At 41.6% G+C, this 15,469-nt stretch overlaps 1 protein-coding gene across 16 annotated transcripts in view; it reads right to left on the reverse strand.

Annotated features, from left to right (window-relative positions):
- The window catches only part of TEAD4 (TEA domain transcription factor 4), a 56,354-nt gene that overhangs the window by 26,925 nt on the left and 13,960 nt on the right, over nucleotides 1–15,469 (reverse strand). For 14 of the 16 annotated variants that reach the window (XM_075110125.1, XM_075110089.1, XM_075110134.1 and 11 more), the window contains one exon: nucleotides 14,923–15,177. In XM_075110125.1, the coding sequence (XP_074966226.1) occupies nucleotides 14,923–14,929 (7 nt within the window). In that variant the 5' untranslated portion in view covers nucleotides 14,930–15,177. Of the gene's footprint in view, nucleotides 1–13,869; nucleotides 14,057–14,922; nucleotides 15,178–15,469 lie in introns of those variants that run through there. The other 2 variants (XM_075110080.1, XM_075110036.1) reach the window with 2 other exon arrangements.

Below are 15,469 nucleotides of genomic sequence, written 5' to 3' on the forward strand. Positions count from 1 at the left end.
CTACTTTCCACCTGACTGCTTTTCCAACCAATGTAACCATTTTTACAAAGCCAAGGCCAATTACTACCAACACAAACCCACTCCACCATTTCCTAGTGTCAAGAATAGTACTTATGGCTTTTCAAAGTCTCCATCTGTTGGACATGGATCCAAGATGAAAGGTAGGAAACAGAAGTGATTCTTCTCACATAGATGCCAGCATACATGAAATTCCAGGACAGTTTGACACACATCAGAAGTGGGAAATGTGCAAAACAAAACAAGGTGCTCAAACCTCCTTATCTATAAAGAAACAAGAAGGAAAATCTATATTCACCAAGAGGAGCCTTTGAAGGGCAAGGGGAACGAGTTCATGGAACTAGCCTTGAGAAGAAGTGGATGTGGAGAATTTCAGGCAAAAGTTTTAAAGGGTAGATATTGGGCAATTTGAACACAAGGAAACTCTCTAGACACTGGCTCAAATATGGGCCATCCTTGCAAAACTAATTTCAATGCATTCTCAACCAGATATAATAAAAGTTATAGAGCAAATTTAGCTTTGTTGTGTTTCCATGAAAGTCAAGAAATTATACAGACTGAGCAGCCTGACAGCAGTAGAGGGCTGCAGGGATAATAAGTGAACAGCCCCATGCCAGTCACAGTTGATTCCAGCCATGTCCAAAATGGATGAAAACAACAATCCATCAAAACCTCAACCAGTCAGAGGAACACAAGTTACCTCTGCTCAAACATATTTTGGAAAGGGCAGTAGCCACTTTCCAAAGGGCAGGAGACACATGAGGAGACACAAAAAAGGTACCTCAAAAAGGAGACGTGAGAATGCAAAGAAAGAGAAATGCAAGGCATGTAAAAAGACACATTTGGAGAAAAGGAAGGAGACAAAGAGACACATGATAGGGGACATTGTTGGGGACATGGCTGGAAAAGTACTCTTGGAAAGAGGTGCTCCATGACAGAAGGAGTACACTTTGAGGCAACTGCAGCCCATGGAAAACCCATGCCACAGCAGGGACAACCCTGGAAGGGCTGCAGCCTATTGAGAACCCATGTAGGAGCAGAGGAGCAGCAAGAAGGAAGGAGCACCAGAGGAAAAAGCTAAAAAACAAGGCTGGCAGAAAGAAACCTTTATACAGTGACCCCAACCTCCTGCACCACCCAGCATCTCAAAGGAATTAGGAGTGATTGAGTGTTACAGACACTAAAACAAGGGAAGCTGAGACTAGGAAGCAGGGAGGAGAGACAATAAAGTGTAGTCAAGCCTGGGAAAGTGGGAGGTGTTTCCTTAAGTGTGTGTTTAACTTTGACAACACCAGAAAAAACTGCAAAGCTCCCTCAGGCCATGTACTTCACTGGAAAAAAAACTAGAGGGAGGGGAAACTGTTGTACAAATTGCACATATTAGAAGCTGATATAGGAATTTTCTAGAGAGAGCATTCAAGTGTGGATCCTCAAAATTTCCAGTTTTAGAATTCACTTCCCACTTGCCACCACCTCTCATACAGCCTTTCTCTTCCAGAAGTGTGCCCCCACAGAGCCAGGGAAAAAACACAAAGGTGGAAGGGTATGTTAAGCTAATAAAGGTACTGGTAGCAAAAACTCTACAAAGACATTAGCATCACCAGGATTACTAAACATAGAGCTATGCAAATTGCCCAGCCCAGTAAACTCTGCAGGAAGGAGGTCTTAAATTGCCATTAATCAAATCTGCAAGAGAAGCAAGTCCTAAATATCTTTTGTTTTTCTTATCAGAAGTTAGATGTAACCAGGTATTATGCTGCTGGAAGCATGTAGGTCCACAGCCTCTGGAAAGCACTTCCTTTGTTTCACAACCCTGGCTGCAGGGTCAGCAAAGACCAGTGCTCCTCACTTGGCTGGAACAGGCAGAGCTGTCATAAACTGTCAGATGGTTCATTTTTTAGAGCCATGTAAAGTGTCCATCAGTAATCTGATCACATGTTATGTTCTTAGAATAACTCCTGCTGAGGCCTGCCATGGTCACCAGAACCTGCCAACAGTTGTGCCTCCTCTGTCGAAACTGCGCATTAGGTTTCATGAAGCTCTAGCCAACATACCAACTGCAGCACAGCACCCAAAATCTCTTTATCCTCCCTGCGGCCTTCCCCTGGGAAGCACGGCATGAAAAAAAAGGAGTAAAGAGATACTCTCTTATGTTCTTTACCTCTCACTCCTAACAGAAAAGTTTCTGAGGGCATCAATTTAGTTCCCACTCTCTCTTACACTAAATTACAAAATTTTGCATTCAGTAGTTATCCAGGAAGGTGTTGCTAAGAGAACTGAATAAAGAGACTTTTTGATTCTCCATTCTACCCCTGTGATCCTTTCAATACATGAAGAAATAAGTGTCTGCCTCTAAGGAAGGGGGTGGGGGGGGCAGAGATCAAGGAAATTCCCACAGCCATAGAAAGCATTTCCCAGTCCTACTTCAAATCTTCATGCTGACTTTCTGCTAGCAATGGTATATTACTGCTTGTACAAGAGGCAGATAAAGCATCTCTTTAAGCCTTATACTTCCTTCTACACCTGTTGCCAAAGGAAGTAGAATAACCAAAAGCCTCTATTCTGTGATGAGTGAGAGCAAACAATAATTTCTGCAAAAATCCTTCCAATGGGAAACTGCATTAAAGTATCTGCTTCTTGGTATCAATATATTTTCTCTATCCAAAGCAAACCTATGCACCTACTTGTGAAGTGCGGCAAAGATAAGAACTGTAGAAGCAACTATCCAGCTGTATGCAGTGAAAGGTTAATCAAAGCAAAGTCAAGGAAGACATCTCAACTATCATTTCAATCTCTTTGTATCATTTAATGATAGCTTCTGGCTGTCTCCTGAACTTGCTAAGCTTTCAGTTAACTGTTGAATACAATCAACATAAACATCATGAACTGTGTGCATCAGACAGCATGACAAATAAATCTAGACACAAGAGGCAATTTAAGGACACCTCAGTCACCCACCAAGTGTCAATGTTTCTCTATGCATACAAAGCAAAACTAACTGCTGAGGAAGTCTTACCAGAATGACACTTAAGGCAAAAGCAGTGGGTGTTATGTTCACAGGTGCATGTAAAATACGGTACTAACTGCCACTGAGGTCTGCCCCAATCCACAGCCTCTTGCACAGCCTTACTTTCCATCTCTCATTCCACTGCTTCTTCCTCCTAGCTATACTGAATGCCTTCCTGGGGATCACCTTTTCCAGAACCAGGGCTGTATGTGTCAAAACCACATTTTTGTCTTTCTGATGGCTAATCCCATCTTCTCATCAAGATGCACAGAGACTTAACTCTTACTGACATAATCCTTAACATTAGTTTTAATGCTATCTTTATTAGACTTTCCCTTCATCACAAACCATCATTTCTTACCAAAGCCTTGGTGAGAAGATTCTGCTAGCTTCCCCGTTTCCCAGCCTAGCTTTTTCAAGGCAAGCAAAAATGCAGTACATGACATTCTCTGGCCTGGGTTTCCTTCACCCCTTCCTACCTTCCTGGAATTTTGGCAATCATTAATGCTGCATCTTTCTTATTACTTAGCATGCTTGCCTTCAACTTTAAAAGCTTTTTCAGGAAACTTGTTTATGAAGTTTTAGACTTTGGCCTCTATCTCTCATATAGGTCCTTCTCCCCCTCTTTCTCAGCTTTGTCTTGGTATACAACTTATATAATACAGTGATGGTGTTAAGCATCCAAACTTTATCAAAGGCTCAATCCTTCCCTCCATCTCTACTTCAGCTCCTACTTTTACTATTAATTCTACTACCAGAGCTAAGGCTATCCCCAAAGTCATTAAAAATTCCACAATAACCATCTCCCTATTCATCCCTATCTTTCCACCTCTCCTTGGGAACCTCCATCCCCACTCCCCCACCATTAATCTCTAAACTCTGTTGTTTGCTCCTCGCTGGTCTGCAGTCTTTGTTGGTACCTATAAACTAAACATACTGAGCAAGTAATGCAACATAGCATCTTGTTTGTCCCATTTATCTGGACTGCAACTGTGACAAATCCCTGGGGAAAGTAGCCCCAACAGCAGTAGACAGTCTCAAGTGCAGCATGTTTATTTTTAGTTAGGAGCAGTAGACAACTCTTTAAATGATATATTAATAATGACAAAGTTCAGTCTGTTCAACATCCTTTCAAGGCTTTTTTAACAACCTGTATTTTCATTCCTAACTTCTACACTGACTCCAGAGAGCTGTATTCAGGAGGCAATAAAAGAACTTAATACACCACTATGACCATCATACTGGGATCACTTCCCATGAAAGAGAACAGAGAAAACCATACTGTGTTTTACTGCCCTGGCCTATCCTATGAAGGCATCTCTCCCCCAGCCAGTGCAGAACTTCAGTGGTTAATAGCCAGGTTCAAGTTCCTATAGCAGAGTTACACATATCAGACAATTTCATATTCAGCTATGAGAAGAAAGTTTCCTCACTCTCATCATTTATTCCATGCTTCAATTTGCTCAGTATTAACCTTCCAGAAGATTCCCTGAGCTTATGCAGTCCCTACAATAAGGGGATTTTGAAATGAAGACTTAAAGAAAGCTGGGACAGTATTTCTGAAAAACATCAAAACAGTCAGATCCCTGAAAACATGATACTGAAGTGATTAGTACCACCACACTGTCAGCTCTTCCCCGACATACCTGTTTTAATCATTTGACTGTGCAAGTGCTGAGCTCCTTCCCCTTCTGAAATACAAAGAGGTTGAAGCTTTATTTGCTGGCCAGAATGTGCCAGTCAGGCATCTCACATGGGGAAATTGCAGTCAGGTGATCAATCTGTCCGAGGTCATAAAACTCAGTCATCTCATTTACTAACTGGTCTAAACACTGAAACCCTGTCTTGCATAAAAGGCCTTTTGCTGAGAAGGTTAGTGTTTACTGCTCTCCTTTTCCCCTGTATAACCTAAATTCACACCTAGAAGCACAAGAAACACTATCCCCGTCTAGAAACTGCTGTTTCTTGATGGCCAGTTTAAGATGCTTCATGCAAGGTACATGATTAAGGGATAATAATTACAGGTGCTGCAGGTTTGGGGAAGCTTCTTATTGGTTCCAAACAAGGAGTGGAGATAAATGAAAAGTCAGTCACCACGGGTGTAGTTACAGCAACCAATTCTTCAACAACAAAACAACCTGAAGAGGTTCTCCTCTCCTCCATTGGTCATTCCTCCTCCTCCAATATTCCATCAATTCCTGTGTGCAGCTGTACTTAATTAAATTGCTGGAAGAAGGGGACAGGGTGGGGTAGGGCAGAAGGACTGACCATGCACAACTCGACAGTGTACAGCAGCCTAGGCAAGGGATTGCTGCATGCAATCAGCCTAATGGGAAGCTCCAGGCTACGCAGCTCTTTGACACCCCTCAGCCTTTAATACACTTTTTCAGTGCATAAATTGAGTGTCCTCATGAGCTGTGTTTTCCCACATTATCGCCTCAGACCATAGAAATGTACAATAATCCATCCAGTTAAGTATTCCTCCATATATACTTTAAGGGCTGCAACAGGAACGGAGCTGGGGCTTGTTCTCGTGCTTCCCAGAGTAAGACTGATGAGAATCTCATAGAATTGTTTAGGTTCAGTTTGGCTGGGAAATCCCACAATCACACCAAAGCAGCTGCATGTAGTAATATGAGTCCTTCATATGCCAGAGAGCATATCAGGTAACACCCAAACCAGCCAATAACAATCCTACATGGAAAGGCATGCCAAAATAACAGCTTTCAGTCTCTTAGGACACCTGAGAATGACAACATTATAAAGGCACAAACTTTACTCAGTAAGGCCCAGGTTCAGAAAAACATAACCATTGAGGGTAGCACTGAAACTAATGTTTAACTATAACAACATCCTCCAGTTCCCATGAGTCCAAGTTCTGCATTACAGACACAGACATCTGCTAAATTCTTCCTTAGGTCAATAAACATCTTATCTGCTTGTTTCAATAACTTCCAATAGCTACAGGGTATCTGAAAGCAACTCTCAATAGCTCTTCACTGATATTGCCTCAAAGGACAGCAAAAACTTCAGCACCTCTCCCCCTCATTTTGCAGTCAGCTGCCTCTGCTGGCACCAACAGCACACCCATTCTTGCAGATTTCTGCCCAAGTGCTAGTCTTGTGCACATGCCCAGATGACAGGCTGACCAAGTACTCAAAGCTTCAGCTATCACAGAAATCAGAGCTAAAAGAAGTCTGAGATCCATGCAGCCACTTACTGTGTGACCGGCACAGAACCACGCAGTTCTCAAGGCATTTGGCCTGGTCTAGCTTAGTCCTGTGTGGATTTGTGACTGCTTTGCCTGACATGTAAGACTACACCAGGACACAGTCCCAGCCAACTGACTGAAAATTATGCAGCAGCTTCAAGGAGAGCAAAAGAACTCAGAGACTGTTCTTGCATTATATGAATAAATTAATACTGATTTTGTAAGTGGTATGGCTGCTACTTCAGCCATCTTCAGTTTTTGCCATCATAAGTTAGAGTGCAGCCGTTGTTCATGATTACTTTAAATCATCAAGTTACAGCTTCAGCTTAAATGAGTGACTGTCTAGTGCTGAAAAATTGTTTGCCTTTTCCCCCTAACTCCCTCTCACCAGATCATTCAATGGGTCAGTTCAACTCTCTAATCTGGCAGAAACCTGTCCAGCTCATTTTGCCAGAGTAGTTTGCTATCAGTTTAGCAAGCTAAAATGGATCAGCAAGCAGTCTGCTGGAAACTAAAGTTAGCCTGAAGAGTGAAAACATAAAACCGGAGAGCAAGGAAACGGGAGTGGCAATTACCTCTTTTTTTCTGCATTGAATTGTTAGGTCCTCTCACTGTTTCTGAAGGAAATATGCTCTTGGTCTCAACACAGAACAGTTTTACACCATCACAGCACTAGCAAAAATAGTTGTTAAAGGTGTCATATTCTGTAACAGGTGAAAAGAGAATGTGGACAGAAAAGCCTAGCAGAAACACAGGCTTTATGACTGGGTAGCTACTCAGGAACTGGTCTGGATAATAGCTGAATTCTGCCAAGCTCATAAAATTTCCTTACAGTGGCTTGTGATATTCTTCCCCCGCTTTCTGCTCCTAACACTGGAGCAATTCTGTTCTACATTCTTTAAACACCTGTTCCCTGACTGAGTTTACAGTGTAAGTCTGATAGATAGCTGGGCAACTACGATTCAGGCGGTGACAGGAAAACAGGAACAAGAGGATAGCAAAAAAAAAAAAATAGCTGCAGGGATACCTAAAAATGCGTATGGATCCAGAAGGAAATTTGCGACTACCTAGGTGCTTCAACTATCTACTAGATGAAAGCTGCTGTATCTAGAATTGTCAAATCACTTTTCTCCAATCTTAGCCATAAAGGATCAAACTAGACGTGAACAGCTTAAGTAGAACTGGCTTTGCCTCTAGGCACAGGAACAGATGAGATGACCTTTGAAGGTCCCTGCCAGCACCATTTTCTATGATTCTACAACTGAAAATGATGATGCAGTGTTCATATGCAGGAATGCTCCTAATCCCCAATCAAGGCTGAAGGCAACATTGTGCTAAATACCACACATGCACGTGTGTTTCCCTGTAATACTGTCACGCTTAGAAATAGGCCTATGTCTACAGCATTTCCAGTCAACAACTTGGGTCATTCCTATTGGGTTACCTCCTCAAGCACTGCTTACACTCCTAGCGCTCCAGTCCAGAGACTCCAATCTAAGCTCCTGAAAAGGGGTTTGCAATTACTGTACAAATCACACTCAAGAGGAAAGAAGAGTGATTGTAAAGACATTTTACATGAAAAAGTTTCAATGAAAACAGTGTAATTTCAAGACACTGCTTCAAAAAGCTAGAAACAGAGCAAGACCATGCCTGTATATGCACATGCAGTGAGCCTCAATCTGAAGGAGCACCCAGAAGATGGGTCACAAGTTCAAGGTGACAGCAATGAGGAACAGCTGCTGGCTGTGCACCCTTCAGCAGCAGGTGTACCCAGGCCCCAGAGGTTTAAGTCAGCTCTGCCAGTGACCAACACACTTACAAGACCATCTGTTTGGGCACAAACTGCACACAGCCTTCCCAGTTTTGCTGCCCAGATCTTCAGCATACACAGACAATACAGGGCTTGTTATGGATTAACTAATGAGCAACTGTTTAAACCAATAGACAGTCCTAGTTCTTATGTGCTCATTATCTGGATCCTACATGAATGAGAATACTGCCTCTTCTTTTAGCTGTAATATTGCCTTTTTGTGATCAAGCAGCTTTCCTTCACCCCTTAAGGCACTAGAACCCAGAAAGGTTATATTGTCTTGTACTGGTTTTGCTTAACAGATGTATAGGGATACTTTAATAAAGTTAAGTTATATTTCATCATGCCCTCCAGCAAGAAGGCATGCCTTTTAAAGATACTTTAAAAGGGAATTCATGTGACAGCTTTTGCTTACTTGCACTGTAGAAAAGAAAGCTCCTTTTTTCCTATGTCAGGTCTCCATGCAATCTCCATATCACTTATCAGCTCCCTCTATGTATGTGCAGCCCCTTGCTTGAGAAATGCTATCACCCTTCTCTACCCAATGTCTGACTAATCAACAGAATTAAGACAAATTCTAAGAAAGCACTCCTTGTATTTATCTTGAAGTTTGCTCTTCCTGTTTCAGACCTGAGAAAAGGTCTCTGTGTCCATCAGTCTAATAAACTTATTCATGTCATAAAAAACACATATAGTATAAATCATAATACTAACAATTTTGAAAAAACCTGCAGATATTCACAGTGTAAAGCAATATTCGGTCACCATCTAATACACACTGTTCTCCATTTCATGTGGAAAATCATAGTATGTCTAATCTAGAATCCACCTCTCATTCATAGACACGCACACACAGCATTCCTTGGGACTAGTTTTCAAATACATTCCTTATAGTTTTGTCTGATACAATTTTAAAAGTCCCCAACAGCATTTCCATTATAACTCCTAACAGAAGAGCGGTCTCTCAGCACTGAGGACCTTGCTGTCATGAAGCTTCTGCTGATATCCATCCTATATTCCTTCTTTCTCTCCCATTAATCCTAGTCATGCTCACATGTTCCATATAAAATTCCTCTCCCTCCTAAATGTTAACACCCTTCAAATATTTTTAGCCTGTTATTATGTGTCCCCCCACCCTCCACCTTTCAGTCATTGCTTAGCCAAGCTATGTATATTTAGCTACTTTAATCTTTCCTCCTAAATCAGTCCCTTCAACTCCTAGAACTCAATGTTAAGTCTGGTATGCTTATTGCTCTTCTCGGAAGTCACTCCATGTTTTTGAGATCTTTCTGGTAATGTGTTTGCAAAAACTTGTCCAGAAGACAGTTTTATGTGTGATTGTTTTAAGGAAAAAATAAACTCAAGCCAGTGGACATGGAAAATGAAAATTAACAATGTCTGATTTTTTTTTCCCAGGTTTTGAATTCAATCTGAATTTTTAAATGTAAATGAACATTTTGTATATTTAAGAGCAGATTAGCAATTAGAAATATTTGGATCCAATTGTGAAAGTATACGGTGTTTTTAAAAATGTAAAAAAACCTAAGGCTTTTTTATTAAACTTCAGAGAACAACTGGAAATGTATAAAAGTTATCCAGAAGCACAGCAGAAGCAAACCAATGACTTGCAACAAGAGAAAAGGCTGACAAATGAAATTGGAAGACTCTCAGGTACAAGGCAGATCAGTCAATATAGCTATAAAGCTTAAAGCTGGCTTAACTAAACTAGAAATCAAACTGGCTGTGTTACTTAAAATGCAAAAAAAAAAAAAATCAGAACAAGTGCTTTGCTAACAATATACCACTACAGATCAACTCTATACTGGAGAACTCGTACATATTTGAAATTTAGAAATTAAAAAGTCAGAGGAAGAGCCAAGAGGGTAATGTAATGAAGTTACTTGAACATGATGAAAGCTCTGTGGCTGCAGACATATACAGTGAGAAAAACATCCTACATAATACCCTTGGTTTTGAGACTGACAGATAAAAATGGGACTACAGAGCTGCTAAAAATCAAAAGGGGCCAGAAAAAGTATGTGCCCTTTGTTGAAACAACAGAATAAAACCCCGCAAAAACTAGTCACAATAATTTTGATAGCAGTTTTGTTGTGTATTACATGTTAACTTATTTTCTGTTCAATACTAAGTATGTTAAGAAAAGATGCCACAGCCAGTACTATTGACAGAAAGACCATTTCCTGGTTGGTTGGCATTTCAAAAGTGGTAAATTTCTCAATATTCAGGAAATGCTTGGAACTCATGGAAAAATATTTCTTTTTATGTTTGCACAGAGAAAACACCAGTTAAACTGACATACAGTTTAACATGAAGAACCCTAAACTCAGCTTACAAAGGAGATGGAAGGAAAAACTTGACAAACTCCAAAAGTTTAACCTGTTGCAAAGGTCTCCAGAAATCTGGCTTCATTTAGTCAACAACAAAGAACTAAAACTACACAGAAGCGAAGCTGACTCAGTGAAACAAAACTTTGTTATTGAGCAACTCCAAAAACATCACACCTACCACCAGGAAAAGAAGGAGCGAGAAGTCTGCATCCTGACCAACTGTCCACAAATCTAAGTTTTGTCTGTCTTCTGGTGTTTAAAATGGAAGATTCAATTTTGTTACCAAAACTGTGGGATAAAGGGCTGGTCTATGGTTCACTAGGTCACAATAATGGAAAGAACAGGAACTACAGAAGTACATCTCTGAGAAATATCACAGCTGAAATACAAATTTTGCAATTACCTGGGCCAGTCAGTTCAATGTCAACTGTGCACATTCTCAGCATGTTCCAATTGTTTTGGCTGAAACATCATCAGGTGAGATGCTAAACTAGATATAAAAGAAAGCATCTGAAGACTGTTAAGGAGAAGTAATATTTATGAACCAGGAACAGGTAGTGTATGTCTTGTGCTTCTTTGGGTTTATTCATTTGCTTTTCAATTTTACTTTTAGTGACTTTTTGAGGTCAGGGAAAACATTAACTGATAACATATCCCTTTGAGATGAAGCCAATATCCTGCAAATTTACCTAGTCACTTCAGAACAGGGGTGGGAGGGACCACCTGTGACATGGTAGTTTTCAGCATCAGACTGACCTTTTATGCCAGCTTAATTCACGCACAATCTCAAGTCTTTGCAGTTCATTGCCTGCTCCAGGTTTTAACTAGTCAACATGGTTAACTATCCTTCTATCATTCAGCCTCGGAGCTTTGGACATCTTCAAGTATTTCCTATCAGCCATACCAGGGCTTTGACTCACAAACAGATGGCACCAGCCTGAGAGATAGATGACTGCCCCCAGCTGTCTGCCCCCCCTTGCTCAGCACAGAAATGGCAGAGCTGTTTGTAAACCAGCTGCTAAACTACTGTCTCCTACAGAACAGTAATCTAACAGATGCCAATCCTAGCTCCTCTTCCAAAAAAGTGTTCCAAACCAGATGTTTGTGCAGTGGAAGGGAACATGGGACAGCTAAGGCAGTAGCTCAGTTCTTCCAAGCTCTTACTTCCTCACTTGTAAATCAAGGTCCCAGCAGTGTTTTGTCAAAATAAATATCACTTTGCTAGTTACTATAGTGTTGGGAGACCTGCTCTATTTAGCATCTCCATGCAAATCACACAAAGGTACTAAGCTTTTCCCCCTCCCTTTGTCTAGAAAGCGACTCTAACACAGAATACTGTAATTGCTTATTAAGTACAAATGCTACAGATATTATTTCTCCCATGGAAAAATGTAGTTGGAAAATGTAAGAGCCAGATTTGTAATACGGTGCCCCCATAGTATTCTAGCAGGCAACACTTAGAAAAATTATCCTGCAAGACCTTAGTGGTGCCAGAAGACAACAGATCAGTGAGTTAATGGCGCCTTGGACTTGCTGCTTCTAATCTCAACACAATGATTAGGAAAAAAGATAGCATCCCTTATCAGACAAGACAGCTTTTTGTGCCTTAAGCAGGTGGTAAGCAGAGGCTGCAGGAGGGCTTGTACCCAGAGCAGTGCTGTGGTATGAGCTTATTCAGGATGCTGCCTCCACTAATAGAATATGTCTAGGAGGGAAAAAGATAATGAAAGAAAAGAAGGCAGCAAAGACATCAAGACACAGATTGTCAATGTGCAGAGAAGTTTGGCTGACTTCCAGGTGAAGTAGGAATCATGTCCACTCAGCAATCAGTAGAGTGTCATCTAAAGAGCTGTAAGCAGCAAGCCAACTCGGAAAAGGCTAGGGAACATAAGCAGGAGGCCTGTGTATAGGCTGAAACATACCTGTCTGTGCAATTTTATATGTATTCAAACAAAACAGTGCAAGTTCTTCACATCGGCTTGGTGCACTTCGACTTGTTCAATATGTTTGCTGGTAAAAGCTACTAACTTAAACTGATAACAGGTTGCCTCACAACAGATGAGAAGTATGTAAATTGCACATAGAAGAGATCCTGGGACCTGGAACATTATGCCCAAAAGAGTAGTACCACGAGCCACCTCTCAGTGGGAAACAGTGAAATGGTTCCCCTTTTGTCAGGGGAAGGGACATATACAGTTCTCTGTAACACCTCAACCCTTAGTTCAATGAGTTCTGTGCAAGTCGGTCATGGGACAGCCAAACAACTGTCCCTTGGAGGCAGGGCAAGCTCCACATACAGCTTGTCCTGTTGCATGAGCTGGCTCATAAGTGGTGAAGATGAAATCAGGGACTATATTTATTCTCCCTGCCTGGTCATATCTTTCTGTAGATCCCAGGCTGGGCCCTGCTTCCTTGGCATGGATCCTGGAGACTAGTAAGCAAAAGAGGACATAAATCAGTGTCTCAGGTTCTGTCAGGAGCACATTGAACCAACCATCCATGCTGGGAACAGGTGCACCGAAGGCAAACAGGGACGCTTTGGAGTAGTGGGAGAAGCCTTGCAGAAAAGCTGTTCGTTCATTCCTTCTCCCAGAGCCTAGCCTAAACTTTTCACCCTGCAAGCAGGTTATTTCCCTTCTGCAGCTCACCAGTGTAGTTAACCAGAGACTTTTCACTAAACATCAAGTCCATGCTAGGTCATGCCCCAGCTAACTCTCAGTGGTTTCTGTAGTAATTTTTACTTCATTTTACTTTTGCTCTCACTTTACTGGTCCTTTTCATTCTCTACTCTGACACATCCACTCCAAAGCTGGAGTATTTTGGGGACTATGCAGAATGATTACTAAATTAAGACAATCTTAAAACATAAATGTAATTTTTCCACCAGTAATTTTAGAAGTCACCTGTCATGAGAACTAGTGCAGACTTACAACAGCAAGAAGCATGTCACTAATCCACGCTTAATAACCATGAGGTGGATTTTCAATTAAGATTTTAGTTTGAATAATATTTCAAGCAAGCATTGCTTCTGGAAGAAGCAGTCCTACCCTCACCTCAGCCATGGCTGCTCATTCCCACTCTCATCATCCCTACTGTAAGTACCAGCACCAGCAGATGTGCAGTGCAACAAATCAGGGGGCATATCCAAATTAAAGTTCACTTTTTTCCCCTTTCTGGCTGTGTTAGTTTTAAGCTGAATCTGTTCCCTGGTTGGTTCCATAGCACAAACACAAAAATGTTTGCGCCAGCATAGAGCAGGAATTGATGTCTACATCAGACTACTGACAACTGCTGAGCCTCAGGGTGATCAGCCTTACTCCACTTATATTGCTCTGTACAGATACAATGATGTATGAATCCAGTAAAACCATCCATTGTAGATATGGCTGGGTAAAGAAGACCCCACCCATGCCCCATAGTGAGAGCAATCCATTCCCTAGCTTAGGGAACAATGGCCCAATGGGTGGACAGAAACCTGCAGAATGACTTGTGAAGTGCTCCATATGAAGCTTCAGGGCATGGTGTTCCAATGATGGGGCCTGCAAAGACACACAGATTCCAATTACTTGATCCTCCACAGATTCAAATATTTTTCCTTTAGGAAAAAAAGCAAGCACTGACTGGGTAGGAAGAGGTCTGCCTTCCATAAGATCCTTCCTAGTGCTTTGAGAAACAGTTTTAATACCTTGGGACTTTTAACCAAATATTGTGCATTCTTGGGTTTTGCTTTGCTTTTTAGTCATGGAAGTACGAGGTGGCTTCTTCCAATGCTGAGCTACAGAAACCAGCCCAGACCAGCTTTTTTGTGGACAAAATCAAGAGATAAATCTTGACGGTGGAATAGCTAAAAAATCTAATTCAAAATCATGTCTGTCGCCTAAACGTTGACTTCTGCTGCAGCTGCAAGTCAACGCTTCTCTGCATTCAGGGCTGGGTATCTAGCTAGCTAGCTGAGAACCACCCACTGGTGAAAGACATGTAAGGGCTATAAGAAGGCAAACTACAATGAAAGGGAGCAGCCAGAGAGGTCTGTTTTCTGCCCTTCTTAAGAAGTCAAAAGTGTAGCTACTTAACAAACTGTAGGTGTTTGCACACCACCAGCAGAGCCATTTGGGGGTTCAGGGGCTGAACTTCTGCCCTTTAGCATGAGAGACACAAACCTTTACCTGTTAGGATAACAAGAATGTTGGAGACAGCAGCAAGAGATACCAAAACAGGTAGACTTAGTCACACCACAAAGCCAGTTATATGATATCTGTTCAAAGATTAGTTCAGTAGCATGCCCAGCTCTGGGATCTACCTTATTGATACTGCCCTGAAAAAGACATCTATAATTCTTTCTGATCTCTTTGCACGGAATGTTAAAATCTTGACTGATTTTCCTAAATACAACTTCAAGTGACCAACTGCATCAACTTGGGATTGCCTGAGAGCAGACTTCATTCAAAACATCATTTGGTACAAGGCAAGTGGCCTGCATGGGGCAGGCTGCCTGGAGTGTTGTGATGTGCCCTTTTTTCCTCCTTACCGTACATCTTGCCTTCGTCTGACAAGATAATCTTCCGCCGTCCACATGGTGGGTAGATGGCTAGCGCTTCCTGGAAGCTCTGCTCAATGTCCGGACTCCACACACCCTCAGCGTCATTGTCAATGGGTTTGTCCAAGGCCTCGCTGCCCCCTGAGTCGTTGCTCCCCTCAGGGGAGGTGGGAGAACTCCACTCGTTGGAGGTAATGGTGCCAGCTAGAAACTCCAAGGTGCCACACGGAGAAGCAGACTCAGAACCTGTGATGACAAACACATCCCATCTGTCAGTTAGAAATCCTTCTCTCTAGGAAAATGAGGAGATATTAAAGAAAAAAAAAAAGAATTTTAAAAACCTCAGTGAGAAGGTTTTTTACTTCAAGTTTACCTTAAATGTTAACTCAACCGCATGCTTGATTTCTATTAATGTTGAGATTAAAACCTTTTCTACAAATCCTTCTGATACAACAGCCTGCTCCCGTATCTCATTAACTCTCTAACACTTTCCAATTCCTCCTCAGACACTATGTCTTCTTGCCTGTGTCTTTGTCGC

The sequence above is a fragment of the Phalacrocorax aristotelis genome, chromosome 1, assembly GCF_949628215.1.
Source record: "Phalacrocorax aristotelis chromosome 1, bGulAri2.1, whole genome shotgun sequence".
NCBI classification, from domain to species: Eukaryota; Metazoa; Chordata; class Aves; order Suliformes; family Phalacrocoracidae; genus Phalacrocorax; species Phalacrocorax aristotelis.